At 34.9% G+C, this 15000-nt stretch overlaps 2 protein-coding genes across 2 annotated transcripts; one reads left to right on the top strand and one right to left on the bottom strand.

Annotated features, from left to right (window-relative positions):
* Window positions 1-3875: 3875 nt before the first annotated feature.
* On the top strand, window positions 3876-12157 carry LOC120082141 (uncharacterized). Its single transcript, XM_039037384.2, has 8 exons — window positions 3876-4190; window positions 4329-5494; window positions 6132-6549; window positions 7474-7618; window positions 7806-7921; window positions 8066-8144; window positions 9565-9798; window positions 11413-12157. The coding sequence occupies exons 2-8, from the start codon at window positions 4375-4377 to the stop codon at window positions 11764-11766; spliced, it is 2466 nt and encodes an 821-aa protein (XP_038893312.1). The 5' UTR covers window positions 3876-4190; window positions 4329-4374; the 3' UTR covers window positions 11767-12157.
* A 378-nt stretch (window positions 12158-12535) lies between these two features.
* Window positions 12536-14994, bottom strand: ATPQ (ATP synthase D chain). Its single transcript, XM_039037385.2, has 5 exons — window positions 14843-14994; window positions 13868-13949; window positions 13190-13254; window positions 13026-13112; window positions 12536-12948 (listed from the first exon to the last, which is right to left on the bottom strand). Exons 1-5 carry the CDS (start codon window positions 14942-14944, stop codon window positions 12847-12849), a joined length of 438 nt encoding a protein of 145 aa, XP_038893313.2. The 5' UTR covers window positions 14945-14994; the 3' UTR covers window positions 12536-12846.
* Between the last annotated feature and the right edge of the window lie 6 nt (window positions 14995-15000).

The raw sequence follows: 15000 nt of genomic DNA, 5'->3' as shown, positions 1-15000 counted from the left end.
TTTGGCGCATTGATTTCTTTATTAAGTTACTTATTTAATTCTCGTACTTTATTCTTTCTAACTTTCAATATAGTCCCGGTATTTTCTTAAATTTTTTTTATTACAATCCTTAAAATTTACCACACTTCTCTATTATTAATGATTATTGATGAAAGTGTTTTTTTTTTTTTTTTAAGTGTTAGATTGACCATTGAACTATTCTAAAAGTCCGTTTTGATTGACTTAAGAAAAAAATATTTTTCAAAAAATTCATTTTTATTTAAACACTTTTGATAAAATTTAATTAAAATACACTTGAAAATCTATTTTGAGTGGTTGTCAAACACTCAGTTTTCTTTCCAAGTAACTTATTTTTTAAATTAAACACTTGAAAATGTAATCCAAACACATTCTAATATACTTTATTGTTTTAATAATGCCACCAACACGTGTTATGAAATAATATATTAATGAATCTAACTACGAGATCATTTTCATCATGAAGCATCAGAAGCTGATAACATAGCATCGACATATGTATTGTCACTAGAGATATATTCGGGGCGAGTCTGGGGATAACTCCCCGTCCCCTATCCCCGCTACCCATTTCATTCCCCATCCCTGCGAAATTTTCCACGGGGATTGGGGCACACATACCTTGCGGGTTAAATGTGTTGAGGTTGATGTCCTAAATCTTGTGAATCCTGTAGTTTGTAATTGTAACGTAAAAATAATTTATTTATTTAATCAAATAAGAGATGTTTTATTTGACATTTAGTAGCATTAACTCATATAACCAGTAAACTAACATTTAAGGTTATCATTTGTAGCTTAAACATGTATGTAGAGGCATACAGATGGATCACGTTAAAGTGATAACCTAAATGATCTGTATTAGATGGACAAGGCTGGATACCTTAACCTGGTGACACTACGAAAACGACCCACTTTGTAGATGTTACAATTGTTATAAAGTGCTACAAATGATTTGGTCCTTATCATTCATGTAGAGACATGTGAGCGGGAGTGTTCTATACAAAGGAGTTTATACAATATTAAACTATGAGTTATGTATTATATATCATATAACATATGGTTATATATATAAAAAAAGTTAATTATCATATATATATAATGTATATTTATTTAAATTGAAATTGTTTTTATTTTAATTTTAACTTTAATTTTAAAGGAAGGGAAATCAATTCTCTTCCTTTCTTAAACTCGTGTAGTGAGGGGTAGGTTTTTTTTTCTCGTGGTGATAATCTTCTCTACAGAATATTTTTTTTTTGTAACAAGAGGACTCTCTCTATATTTTAGAGATCTCTCTGTAATTTCCCAAAAACTACTATGCTCCTCTCAATTACTTTCTCTCTCTTTCAAAATCTCAGAGCCCACACCTCTTGAGGATTCTCTACCAAAGAAGGCTCCCATTAGTGGTGTCATCTTTGGGCATTTGTGACTATACAAATTGTTCGTGATCGTTTTGGATAAAGGTTTTCGTGAAGAAGATTTTGATTCATGAAGGGTAAGTTTTCTTGAAACCCAAACCCCTTTTTTCACCTTATTTCTTGCATGCTGTAATTTCTTAAATAATGCATATTTTGGTTTTGTAAATTTATGTTCTATATAAAATTACAGAATCAAAATATGCAAATTAAAACTTTGAACCGATCCCCACTTTCGTAGTGGACCTTAGGGTTCCTTCAAAATAGACATCTCTAATTGGCACTTCTAATCACGTAGATGCCTCTTCTTGAAGCTTGTTGAATGCTATTTGGTGATGGAGAGTATAGAAGGAGAGTGATCATTAAGACAACTTGAAATAGATTAGCATAAATTATTTAGGAAATCTTCTTCGAACATGATACTAGATCGTGGAAGTTGATAATAATGTTTTAATCAGTAAAATATGCCTAAGTTAGCTTAATTTACGCTTTTTTTGAAAAAAATGTTGAATGACCATTTGCCAATGTCAAGTTCGGGTGAAATTACTAAAATATACTTGTCCGCTCGCGAAAAAGTAATCTTGCTCTCACTCGTCTCGCTCTCCCTTCTTTTTTTTTTTTTTCTTTTTTTTTCCCATTCACAAATCACTATGTCTCTCGCTCTCGCTCGCCTTGCTCTCTCTTCGTTTCCCCACTCACAAAATCACTCATCTTTCTCACTTTTACTCATCGAAGTGGTCGCATCGGAGCTGCTTCCGTCGACTTGCCATGTCGAATAAGAAGAATAAGACGTACAGAAGAAAAGAAGCTAGAGAAGAAAAAGACGACATGCAGAGGAAGATTTCTCACGCCGAAGAAGATGAGACAAAAGGAAAAAGAAAGGCAATACCGTAACTTCACATAATCATGACATCAGTAAATGGGCATTTGATTATTTTTTTCAAAAACTAGATCATTTGTCATTTTGGACCTTTAAAATGGGTGGTAATTAATTCTAAAAAAAAATGAATATATTAAATTGAAAAGAATAAATGGAGGGACTTGGATGCAAATTGTAAAAGTATTTAAAAATAAAAAGAAATCATTAAATGAATAAATGTCATGTGGATATGGATAAGTATTGGAACTCCTCCAATTTAAAATTTTTAAAAATAAAAATAAAAAATAACGAGAGCGAAAAACCGGACTGAGAGCCCAATGTTCAAAGGTTCCTTTTCCCGTCCTACAAAGCCCTTACGTCAGCTTTTATCCCTTCCCCTCTTTCATTTCTTTAAAAAGCAATCTCCCGCTGTCAAAAAATTAAATAATAAAAATAATATTATTTATATCGCCATTAACAAATTTCCATAAATAAAAGTGTGTGTATATATATTATATATATATAGTTCAAACAATGACTGGGAGGGTATTGGAACTTTGGAGTTGGTCATAATTTTGAAAAGTTTCATCTATCTCATTTTATTATTTATATTTTGTTTTTCTTTTTACACAAATATCAACTTATACCTTAAAAAAAAAATTGATCGTAGCCATTAAAATTTCAAACGAATAATTTTAAACTCTGATATTATCATGTAACTATTTTTTTTAATAATTTGTGAATAAAGGAGGAAGATGAGCATATGAAATCAACTCGAATTTAATGAAAAGCAGTTCTACTGCATATTTGATTCTTACATCTGTATATAATTTTACACTACTCAATATATTTAAATAACTCTTACCCAAGTAAAAAAAAAAAAAAAAAAAAGGTGTGCATGGATTCAAATTTTAATTATAATAATATAGAAATAAAAATATGAACAAATATAGAATATCTGAATTTATCAAACTATAATTAATTTCGTGCTTAAAATGATGTAAGAATTCATTTGTTAAAGTTAAAATGTACTAACAAATTTTGACTAAATTCCAAATTAGGCTAAGCTATGGATTAGTGAACAAAACATATGAAAACCTACCCCTTAAAATAAATAGCAGTTTTGATTAAAATTATTTAGACCTATTTAGTAATTATTTCGCTTTTTATTTGTAGTTTTTAAAATTAAACATATTTTCTCTATATTTTTTTTAAAGATAAACTTTTAAAAGTTATTTTTTTAGCCTTCAAATTTTGGCTTGTAGACTTAATTTTCAATAATTAAAAATAAAAAGCGAAATGGTTATCAATTGGATCTTAATATTTTATAGATTCAATCATTATTCGTATTATCAATTTTGAGGTTAAAATTTTAATTCCTTCATCCGATATAATAAAAAGAAAATGATAAAATCAGACCAGAGAGACTAATGATCCATTTGAACATAAAAAGATTTGTAATTTAATTAAGAGATAATAACATAATAAATTTATATTGTTAGTTTGAGTTATTTAAATTATGTTGAAAACAAAATTAAAATAAAAAGGATAAATAATCCATATTATAAAAATAAATAAAACACAAAAAATGATAGGCTTTTCAGTCTTCAACTGCTGGTTCCTTCTTCTTCTGCTTCGTCTGCCACTCGTCTCTCTAACAAAGCATAAACCAAAGCCGTTGCCCAAATTCCACTCGTCTTCTTCTCATCTTTCTTTCATTCTCTGCTACAATGGCGAGCTAGAACCTTTTTCTCTCTCTTTCTTTATCCACAAATGGATTGCTTTTGAGCTTTGCCGAAATGTGTGGTACGCTTCGATTTCAACTCCGTCTCTTTGGGTTTTATCGGTTTCGGATTCAATTATCGCCCTCCTTATTTTCTTCAATCGCTTATCCACACCGCCTGGTAATGGTTCTTTCGGATTCGTTGATTGTGAATTTCATCTAGCTTTCTACTTTTCTTTTTTTTTTAATATATATATAAATTTCTTTTTTTTATTTGTGTAAATGGTGTTTGTTTGGATTGCTGGTGTCTGTGGAGCAGTTCGGTGATTTCGTTGAAAGTTTGTGTAGTTTAGGAGTTGTTAGTAATGGTGTCTGCTAATGACCCAATCGAATCTTTTTTCAACTCGATTCAAGTTGTTAAGGAAGCGCTTTCGCCTGTCGAATTGGGCTTCCGGAAAGTAGCGAAGGATCTTGAGTACTGTTTACCGGGGCATAAGAATGAGGAAAATTTCATAAGATTGATTTTGCGACCTAAGGATGAGGATAAGCAGAGCCAAGGTGAGATCTGTGGTACGAAGGTACGGGGTCCTTATGTTGCTGGGGATAAACGGAAGCAAGGTTTATCCATTAACGTTCCAGTAAAGGCTTTCTTAGGAAACTTCTCGCGGAAGTCGGTGAATTCGGAGGCTTCTGATAGTGCATTGAAAGAGGAAGATTTGGCTAAGGAGGAGGCATCTTGTGCGAACTGCTTGCAGTTTGCAGTCTCTTGGTCTTTGTTGGTTAACAATGTTGTTCAGGCACTTCCCCGCCCTTTTAAAACAATTAAGAAGCGATTACAGAAAACGGATGAGGAGGAAAAGATAGGTTTGTGCACGAAGCAAAAAGTTTCACGTGAGTCAAAACGAAGGCAGAAGGAGAAGCAGCATAATAAACCATTTCAGGAAAGTTTGAGGCACGATGAAGGAAAACATGTGCCATTTGAGTGCTTAATAGGTTTTGTTTTTGATCAGTTGACACAGAATCTTCAAAAGTTCGATCTTCACGGGGCAGGAAATGTTGATAAGTGCTATGATACTTCCCCACAGTCACCATTGTCCCCTCAGGTTGATCATTTCAAGGCTGTGGCAAGCATTTGGGAAGGTCGAAAAGCAGAAGTAAATGGGTTTTTCGGGAACTTGAGGTTTGCAAGAGTTGGAGGTGTTCCATCAGGCATAGTGGGAGTCAGTTCTTCTGTGAACGAGGGGGATGATGGGGTATCTGCTCAGAGTAGGGAAGAAACTAGTGGAATTTCACCACAAAAACTAGCGAGTGGTATTCTTAGCATTCCTCTCTCTAATGTTGAACGCTTGAGATCTACATTATCTACTGTGTCATTGACCGAGCTTATTGAGCTTTTACCACAAGTAGGGCGGTCTTCTAAAGATTATCCAGACAAAAAGAAATTGATCTCAGTTCAGGACTTCTTCAGATACACAGAGGCTGAAGGTATGCTCAAACAGTTCATATTCTTTTGCATTAAACATAGTACACTTTCAGGTTTAAAGCTATTTGAAGTAATTATCTTGTCATCGTTATGTTTAAATTCAATGATGTGCATTGAGGCTGCTCTCTTTGTTATTTCTTAATCACGCTCTTCTTGGAACTTTTACCTTAGAGTGAGGAGATGGATTTGTACCAAGGAAAATCCAGGGATCTAACAGATCGGTCAAGAACTTGTCAACTTTTATGTTCCTCTTTTATTAACTTTAGCTTGTGCACATGGTTTTAGCGAGTTTCTGTCTTGTCACATCAAGGAAGGCAATTATAAACCTGCCTTTGTAATGACAAGTAAGGAGCTCTAATGGTCATAACTGAAAAGTAAGGAGCTCTAATGGTCATAACTGAAAGAATTGATGTAGTTTGTCTTTTGAGTTGAAAGTAGATATTCTCCGGGTGTCACCTTCTCCCTCTCCCTTTTGTGGGGTTTTTTTCCCTTTTTTTTTTCTCTCTCTCCTTACTTAGCATGGGCACACATGCTTGATATGCATTTATGTCACAGCTCTCCTACTATCTCCTAATTCCATCGGTTCATGTACTTAATTTAAGGGGAAAAAAGGTTTACCAACTTAATGCTCTTATATAGGAAGGAGGTTCTTTGAGGAGCTGGATAGGGACGGTGATGGCCAAGTGACTATGGAGGACCTTGAAATTGCAATTAGAAAGAGAAAATTGCCCAAACGATATGCTCGGGAGTTCATGAATCGCACTAGAAGTCACATATTTTCGAAGTCATTTGGTTGGAAGCAATTTTTGTCCTTCATGGAACAGAAGGAACCAACCATTCTACGTGCATATACTTCTCTCTGTCTCAGCAAGTCAGGGACTTTGCAAAAAAGTGAAATATTGGCATCACTTAAGAATGCTGGACTCCCTGCCAATGAAGACAATGCTGTTGCTATGATGCGATTTCTTAATGCAGACACTGAAGAATCTATCTCATACGGACATTTTCGAAATTTTATGTTGCTTCTTCCTTCAGATCGACTGCAAGAAGATCCACGGTAAGTTAGATTTTTTATTTAAGATTCTAAGGTACATCTCATGGTCAGACTTTTGCGAGTTTCTTTCAACTATAAATATAAGAAAGAAAGAGAGGGAAAAAGATTTTTATGATTTACTTATATTATTATTATTTTTCCGGTGTTCATAGAGTAATTGAAACTTATTAGCCAAAAAGACTCAACTTAGTCTGCTTGGATGATATATTTTCTTGAGATAATCATATGAAGTGCATGGTTAAAATAGAACCTGAGTGAGATTTTTGGATTTATTCTAATTGATCGCTATGGAGAATCATCTGATTCGAATCAACATCTAAGTATTTGGAAACAGTAAATGTTGATGTGTTGGCTGCTGCTTAGATTTTTTTATTTTATATTCCAAGTGCTCTTCATGCTGAATGGATATTCAACATTTATGCTGACCCTTGGTGTTTTTAGCCATTATGCAATGTTGTTCCCTAATTGAGTTTTTCTTTTTAAACAAAAAATCTGTTTATTGGATGGAAAGACCAACTTTTATTTAGCATAAAAGTAAAGTATAAATAGACAAGATTTATATAAGAAACAAGCCTTGAGCCAGAAACTTACTAGTGGACTCTAGTTGTTGAGAATTAACATATAGAGTAATTACAAATATTATAATTGCTATATGTGATTTGTGCTTTTGTCATAATTATATGATATCTGAACTTAAAGGTTTATGATCCATCTCGTGTGGCCCTTTTTTCTTTTTTTGCCCCCTTTACTTTTCTTATGGCTACGTTGTTGCTGTTCATAAAATTGGTTACGTTATAGTATTTGTAGGTAGCCAATGCTTATTACTTGCTAATCTTTATATTGAGTATGAATTTAGTGTTTTTTTTTTTTTTTTTTAATGATTTACCAAGATTTTTAACATTATAACTTCTTTAATAATTGATACAGGAGTATCTGGTTTGAAGCTGCTACGGTTGTTGCTGTTCCACCGCCTGTGGAAATACCTGCTGGCAGTGTTCTAAGATCTGCATTGGCTGGGGGTCTTTCTTGTGCTCTGTCTACTTCTTTAATGTTTCCAATCGATACAATTAAGGTAAATTCTTTGAACCAATTTTAATACATCTAGCTTAGATTTTTCCACTTCTCCAATTTTGATATACTTTTCTAAGAAAAATATTCCTTTTTGGTCCTTTTTTTAAGTTCACACTTGGATGTTGATGGTTTGATCTGTCCTCAACGATATGCTCATCTTGACTTTTTTTCTTTTTCATGGTTTTTAGACTCGCGTACAGGCATCATCATTGACTTTCCCTGAAATCATATCCAGGATTCCACAGATAGGTGTGCGAGGTCTGTACCGCGGCTCAATCCCTGCCATTCTAGGACAGTTTTCAAGGTTATTTTCTTTTCGCCAAGGCAACATTAATGGGATAGAGTTTTTTTTTTTTTTTTTTTTTTTTTTTTTTTTTTTTTTTTTTTTTTTTTTTTTTAATGTACCATACTGATATCAACTCTTAACGCTATCTCTTTAATCTTGTAGTCATGGTTTGCGAACTGGAATATTTGAAGCAACTAAACTTCTTCTGATAAATGTAGCTCCGACACTACCAGACATACAGGTGATTTTTAGATTCCACTGTATGGTTGTCATTATTTACTTTTATAACAAACAACATTTGTAATTGACAAAGTTACAAAGGAAGCTTAAGTATCCGAATCATGAAAAAAGAGAGGAAAAACTGAATTTTTGGAGAGATTCAGCCAGCTACAGGCACATTAAGTTGAATCCAGTGTCGAATTTCATTTTACTCTATTAACCCTCTCCTTGATTTGTTTTCCAATTTCTTCCTTTTCAAATCACTTTGGAAGTAGATCAAAGATCTCATTTTAGGATTATTGGAACCTAGACTTGAGATTAGAATGAAGGATGATACTATACCAGGGATGGCTACTGTTAGTTAAAAATACCAAAAGACATCGACATATTTGCCAGCAACTACCAAATGCTTCAATACTTCAGGTTCATGAGGAAATCTCCACGACTTTCCCCATGAGAACCACATTGCTCCTCATTTGTATGTTTCCCATGCCACACCTCCATAGTATCTCAATAATGAAATAGACAATGAAATCACCGGGTGAGAGCCATTCCTCAAATCCCCAATATCATCCCAAATACCTATAGGATCCCCTTAATACGCTTAGCTGACTTGGTAGGGATTTGGAATATGTGTAAATCGAAAGGTACGAATCCAGTTCAAGAACACTAGTGTCCCGGTCCTTAGGAGAGACTTCTCTATGTACTGAGCCTGGTCCTGATCTTTTCTCTAGATGGTTGCTTTTGATTTTCCTTACACCCTTCCTCTTGTATATTTTATTTGAACCTTCATTATAAGTTGTTCGAATACTAAAAGAGGTGTTCGAATACTAAGAGTGGTGAGTATGACTTGCATCTTCATGTATCTCTATGGCATGTGCAACTTGCATCCGTAAAATTTAATGCCTTGGTGGAGATATTAATATATCTTTCTTGCGGACGTAAGATAGCAACATCTACTTATCTTGAAGGTTGGAAAACTATACAGTTATTTGAAGTCCTTTATTTTGATTATACATAAAGTTACCATCTTTGCTAGTTTATCTGCCTTAATAAACTGACTAATTTATTATAGGCAAGTTGTTATATGATATATAACAAAGTGAGGTATCCTTGTAGACATGCTGATCCTCAGAGAATCTTACATTTTTTAGTGTTATTCACGTATTGTCATACACGGTAAAGAAATGAAGTAAATAGAGGTAAATCTTGAAAATGACATGGTTATGTACTTCAGTACAATCCCAAAGCTTCTCCTCAAAGATGTATAAAATTATTAAGAACTACGATTTGACTATTACGTTATGCACTCTTCTGCTTAGATACACATACATTACAGACTCATTGCCCCCATTTTTTCATTCGATTTAGGATGTGTTCTGCGACCCAGTATGATGCACCATGGTCCTCTTATATTCCTAATGACTCATCATTTCTTGTAGGTCCAATCCCTTGCATCGTTCTGGAGTACATTTTTGGGAACTGCAGTGCGGATCCCATGTGAGGTATTGAAGCAGAGGTTGCAGGCAGGACTCTTTGACAATGTAGGACAGGCCATTCTGGGGACTTGGAACCAAGATGGCCTGAAGGGGTTTTTCCGTGGGACTGGTGCCACTCTTTGTAGGGAAGTTCCATTCTATGTTGCCGGCATGGGACTTTATGCTGAATCCAAAAAGGTATGTAATTGTATTCTATCTTTCAACCTCTTTTCAAAATCTTTCATTACATATTTTCTGTAGCAATCCTTTGTTGTAGTCTATTTACTCATCATTTTTAGATCCATGATCAAACCGTATGAAATTTTTAAACAAATGGCTTGAAAATATAGGTCTACCACCACCTAATCCATCTTTCTGGGAAATGGGACAATAACTTGGCTTAAAGACTCATGTTAAGTCTCTTCTTCTTATGTCTGCAAGCAACACACTTTCAAACTTCACTTTTAAACTTGAGGCCATTTCATAACCTTAGTTGCTTTAGAACTCAAGGATACATATGTACGACTTATAGAACATATCCTGTTCAAGTAAGGTCGTAACCCACTAGTCACTTTGAAGAGAACCATTCTTTAACCATCCCCACAAAAAAGGATTGTATCATCAGTACCCACGATGCATCTTCTTCTCCGGGACTTCGAAAAGGTACTTTTGGAACACCAATAGGCATTAAAGCAAAGAAAACAGACAGAATGAATTATTCTAGCTAACTTTGATGTGGAAGCGTAACTAACGGGTTTATTGTCTTAATAAATAAGATCGGCCTTTATCAGATTTTATCATTTAGCATATTTTATACATAGAAGAAAATACCTTACTCTTTCACCTTGATTGAGTTGAAAAATAAAAAGGAGAAAGCAGATCCCTTGGCTTAGCCCTATCCTCCACCCTGCCTCGGCCATTGTGTGTGTATATGAACGTGGTAGGAAAAGGAAAGGTTCTTATTAGTAGGATGTTTTTTGGTATTGACACTTGGAACAATATCAAACTCATAATCTCCATCTGTTCCTTCATTAGGATTATTATGTTGAAGCTTTTAGAAGTTTCTCCCTCTAGACCAAGAAATAAATATTCCCTTGGTACTGGCAGTGGATGGGATAAGATAAGAAACCCACTTAAGGGTAAAATGTTCGTAACCCGATCTGACACGATTCATTGAATGAGGAAAATCCACAAAGTGATAAAATAACCACCAACCAAAGGGATGCAGCAACAAAGACTACCGAGTCATGCATACCTTTACCCCTAGTATCTTGAAAACCTGTGTACTTACCGTTTTAACTTTTACAAAGAATTTCCGTGATAGTTGTCATTTTTTTTTTTTTGGGTGTGTAAGGGGTTTACAAGTTACTAGATGAGCGCCTTTCTGACCATGGTATAAACCTTCCGTATAGGTATAACATCTGCAATCCCCTTTTTATTATTCTACTGTTGAATGACATGTATTTGGAGAGAGTTGTTGGTGGGTCTCTTTAGTTGCCATGAAAAGAAAATCACCTTCCTCCAAGGGTAGTTCCATTCTGTTGCCAAAACTTGGGATTCTTATATGAACCTTTCCGCTTGAACCCTATCCCTTTTTATTTATTTATTTACTTATTAGTACTTTTTTTCCTATGAATTTGTGTTTCCAATCAAAGAAAAATGAAAATGTACACAATTTTCAAACAAAATGTCTCAATTGTTGTACTCTGACAGCTATTTTATCCATTCATTTAGATCTACCACTAGTTATTGAGGCGACTGTGTATTTGCAATGGTGAGTCATTGACACGTTCTTTACTGTTTGTTCAAAAGGCTGCTGAGAAACTTCTTTCACGAGAACTTGAGCCATGGGAAACAATTGCAGTTGGGGCATTGTCAGGCGGGCTAGCTGCTGTTGTTACAACACCTTTCGATGTGATGAAGACAAGAATGATGACAGCTCAAGGTCGATCAGTATCAATGTCATTCGTTTTCGTTTCAATTCTTCGCCACGAAGGCCCCATCGGCTTGTTCAAAGGAGCAGTTCCTAGGTTCTTCTGGATTGCGCCTTTGGGTGCCATGAACTTTGCAGGCTATGAACTAGCAAGGAAAGCAATGGACAAAAATGAAGAGGTAGCAGCAGCTGACCAATTGTCTCAAAAGAAAGCCGCAGCTGGTTCTGGTTAAACTCCTCACTCCCCTCCTCTTTTTGGATCCCGTCATAAAGGTCGTGGTTTCGAAGCATTTTGTCCACGTAAAACCCGCACACTCCCTCTGGTTGTTCTGGGTTTTCTTTTTCCTCACTATATTTTCACAGAAATCAGTTGGATGGATTTTCATCTGTCGACATCACTGCCATTTTCTTCAAGACTTGATGTTACTTTCAAGTTTCAATCGAACTTTTCTTAGCTTTTCAATTTTTTCTGGGTAGACATTTGAGCTTCCCTTCTGGCAATTTAGATCTAAATATCTCTCTCTCTCTATATATATATAAATACATGCTGAATGTATTTTGCCCGAACAAATATCAAGTTGCACATTTTTGTACATTTATGCCAGCCACCCCTTTGTTTTCCAAGTGTTTCAAGTTTTACATAGATAGATACATACATGGTCTATTAATGTGCACATTTTTGTACATTTATGCCAGCCCCCTTGTCTTCCAAGTGTTTCAAGTTTTACATAGATAGATACATACATGTTCTATTAATGTACATATCGCTGGGATCGAATTTTTGCTGTTGATTGCTTATAATGTAATCTGAAGTTGATAATATAGATATTACAAAGTTTGTCCATTGCGTTTCAGTAATATAACGTTTGAAATACCCCATAAGCATTGCCGCAGTTTGAAATCAACTCTTTGTATATTTGGATCAATTCTATGTTTTCCTAGTTTCACTTCACTTTAGCTTAATCATGAAATTGTAACCACCAAACAGTTGAACTCCATGAATTTAGCTTTGCAACACCTCCTTATCCATCTTTGAATGATAAGAAAGCTAATATAATCTCATTAAAAAAAATGCATTTTCCATGACAATGTACCTTAGAGTTATTTGGAACTCTCACAATATCATTTCAAGGAAAAACTCAGTTTCTCTAATCAATTTCGTCACCATGATTCTGAAAGCAAATCCAACCAAATTGCAGAGGAACTATCTGGTTTGTTTTATTACTGACCAAACATCTGCAGCAAAACAAGTCCCTGAAGGGTTATGAAATTAAATTCTGAAACTTTGGTGGTGCTTCAACCTTAATTTCCAGTCAATAGCCCCAGTAGTCGTTTCGGATTTCATCGTCGAATTTCTTCCTCAGCTCAGGATGCTTCACAAAGTACTCATCAGCAGTCATGGTGCTGATCTTTTTCTGATGAGAAAAATAGGGTGTGAGAATTTGTTTCTTCTACAAAATTGGAAATCAAATGAGCTTTTCTTTTCCATTACCTTCATTTCTTGAACTTCAACAATCTCCTTCTCCAACCGCTCAGACTCCTTTAGGGATTTCTGTTCAGCTTCCTTCAATTCTACCAGCTGCCACATAAACAATAAATGAAGCATCTAGCAGAGAGCAACACATGCAGAACGACTAAAATATAACTAGTGCTTACCAGTGCATCAAATTTAGGTTTGTACTGTGGAGTCACTGTGTCTACGAATTTGGGGATCTCAATGCCTAAAAATGAAGCAGATCAACCAAATTGTAAGGAATATGAAAGACAAGATATCATAAAGGGCATTGCTTTGTAATTTTATGACGATGCAAAACTATGGTTAATCAGTCTGGCATCTTGATGACAATGTCCGAGTCCCATTCTATATGTGGGAGATGTGGGAGAAAAGCTAAATTCAAGCAAATTACATTGTGACAACAAGATTTTTGGCCCATTAGAACGAGAGTTTCAGAAAACTTTTAGGTTCTCTTGCACACAATAGAAGGCAAAATGTTATCCAGTAAAAGAGAAATGTTGTAAATACTTCAATCACAGAATTTCAGCAATAGGGTAGTGTGACATCCACCGAGCTAAAAGGACCACTTAAAAATTTTAGTGACTGATTCACTGATATGCGCTAGCCGTCTAAATACAAAATTCTCAAATTAACAATGTATGTATATGATCATTGATCCCGAAAACTGCCCAACCAAGAAACGCTATCTTTGAAGACTCAAATTAGAGAAGCATCACAGGAAACCTTGTGCTAAAAAATCACAATATCGCCTGGTCTAAATATTGCACAGAAAAAATCGAAGTATGAACTTCAAATAACAAGTGAATCAAAGAGCATACTGTCATAAGCCTCTTTGTACATGTCCACCAAGCGGGATCCAATTCCCTTTCTGTAATATTCCCAGTCTATGGGCTCTGGTTCCTACACAGAGATAAACAGTTTATAATAATGCAAGTCTTGCAAATTTCAAGCAAACTCAGTAAGAATAAAATCAATCCTTTCCTCATGAGAGGGAAATTTCACTTTATCAACGGCAACTCGACGCAATTAAAAGCACTCATTAGTCATTAAAGTGTTTACTGATAGAAAAGAAAAGTACAAAATTAGCAGGGTCATCTTTATGAGCAATCAATTTAGCTTCCAATGGCACTTCTTTTTTTAAAAACACACGCACAAGGGAGTGATTAAAACCTATAACTCATAAGAGAAATGCTGACATCTTACTATTTTAGCCATGTTCCAACACTCCGATTTGCACTTGAACTATATGCAACAAGTAATCCACATCTGATACCAATAGTTATGATTTGCCATTTTCATATAAGATAGACATTGCTCAACTAAGTTTATGAGACCTTAGGATTGCTGCAATAATGAATTATTCAACCTGTTCTGATCATCTGATGCATATAGCAGTTTCTGGATCCAAACAAGTCCGAATGTTTCCTTTACAACGAGAAACATTTTTGTTTTCTAAATTCCAATTCTACTCTGAACGATCTTCCTCAATCAGACAGACCACAACTAAATCAACATTAACCTATCTACAACCCACAAAAAACGAAACATTAGATTCTCAGTTATTAATATACCGATTAAGAAGAAAGTCGCACCGGATTTGCACGAAACGAAGACCAAATTAAACCCAACTATAAAAATTGATTGAAAAAACACAAGTAAAATAAGAGCAATCTCGAAACATTAAAACCAAACGAAATCAACCCACATCAACAAAAACCAAACAAAAGGGGAGAGATCTAGCAACCGTGAAAATAACAAGAGAAAAAATGGAGAGAAATTGGAATCTTCCGGACCTGGCTAAATTTAGTTTGAAGGGTTGAGTTAACCTCCTCGAAGGCTCGGCGAAGGGATGAGAACTCCTTGCGAGCCTCATCGGAGACCAAAAGCTTGGCCATGCCATCCCAATCGATGTTCTTGGATGCTTTGAAGGCAACATTGGTCACTTTCTTGA

Source organism: Benincasa hispida, unplaced genomic scaffold, assembly GCF_027475165.1.
Source record: "Benincasa hispida cultivar pf3 unplaced genomic scaffold, pf3_genome.v1.1 HicScf592, whole genome shotgun sequence".
Taxonomy (NCBI): domain Eukaryota; kingdom Viridiplantae; phylum Streptophyta; class Magnoliopsida; order Cucurbitales; family Cucurbitaceae; genus Benincasa; species Benincasa hispida.
The sequence above is the reverse complement of the archived record's forward strand: the minus strand, read 5'-3'. Positions and strand labels throughout refer to the sequence as shown.

Excerpts from the sequence above, each read along its gene's own strand:
- LOC120082141 (XM_039037384.2), top strand. The coding sequence starts at position 4,375 with ATGGTGTCTGCTAATGACCCAATCGAATCTTTTTTCAACTCGATTCAA. Across the intron at positions 6,550-7,473 it reads CGACTGCAAGAAGATCCACG|GAGTATCTGGTTTGAAGCTG; the intron begins GTAAGTTAGATT and ends TAATTGATACAG. Across the intron at positions 7,619-7,805 it reads TTCCAATCGATACAATTAAG|ACTCGCGTACAGGCATCATC; the intron begins GTAAATTCTTTG and ends CATGGTTTTTAG.
- ATPQ (XM_039037385.2), bottom strand. The coding sequence starts at position 14,944 with ATGGCCAAGCTTTTGGTCTCCGATGAGGCTCGCAAGGAGTTCTCATCC. Across the intron at positions 13,950-14,842 it reads TTCAAACTAAATTTAGCCAG|GAACCAGAGCCCATAGACTG; the intron begins GTCCGGAAGATT and ends ATCTCTGTGTAG. Across the intron at positions 13,113-13,189 it reads AACCTAAATTTGATGCACTG|CTGGTAGAATTGAAGGAAGC; the intron begins GTAAGCACTAGT and ends TTTATGTGGCAG.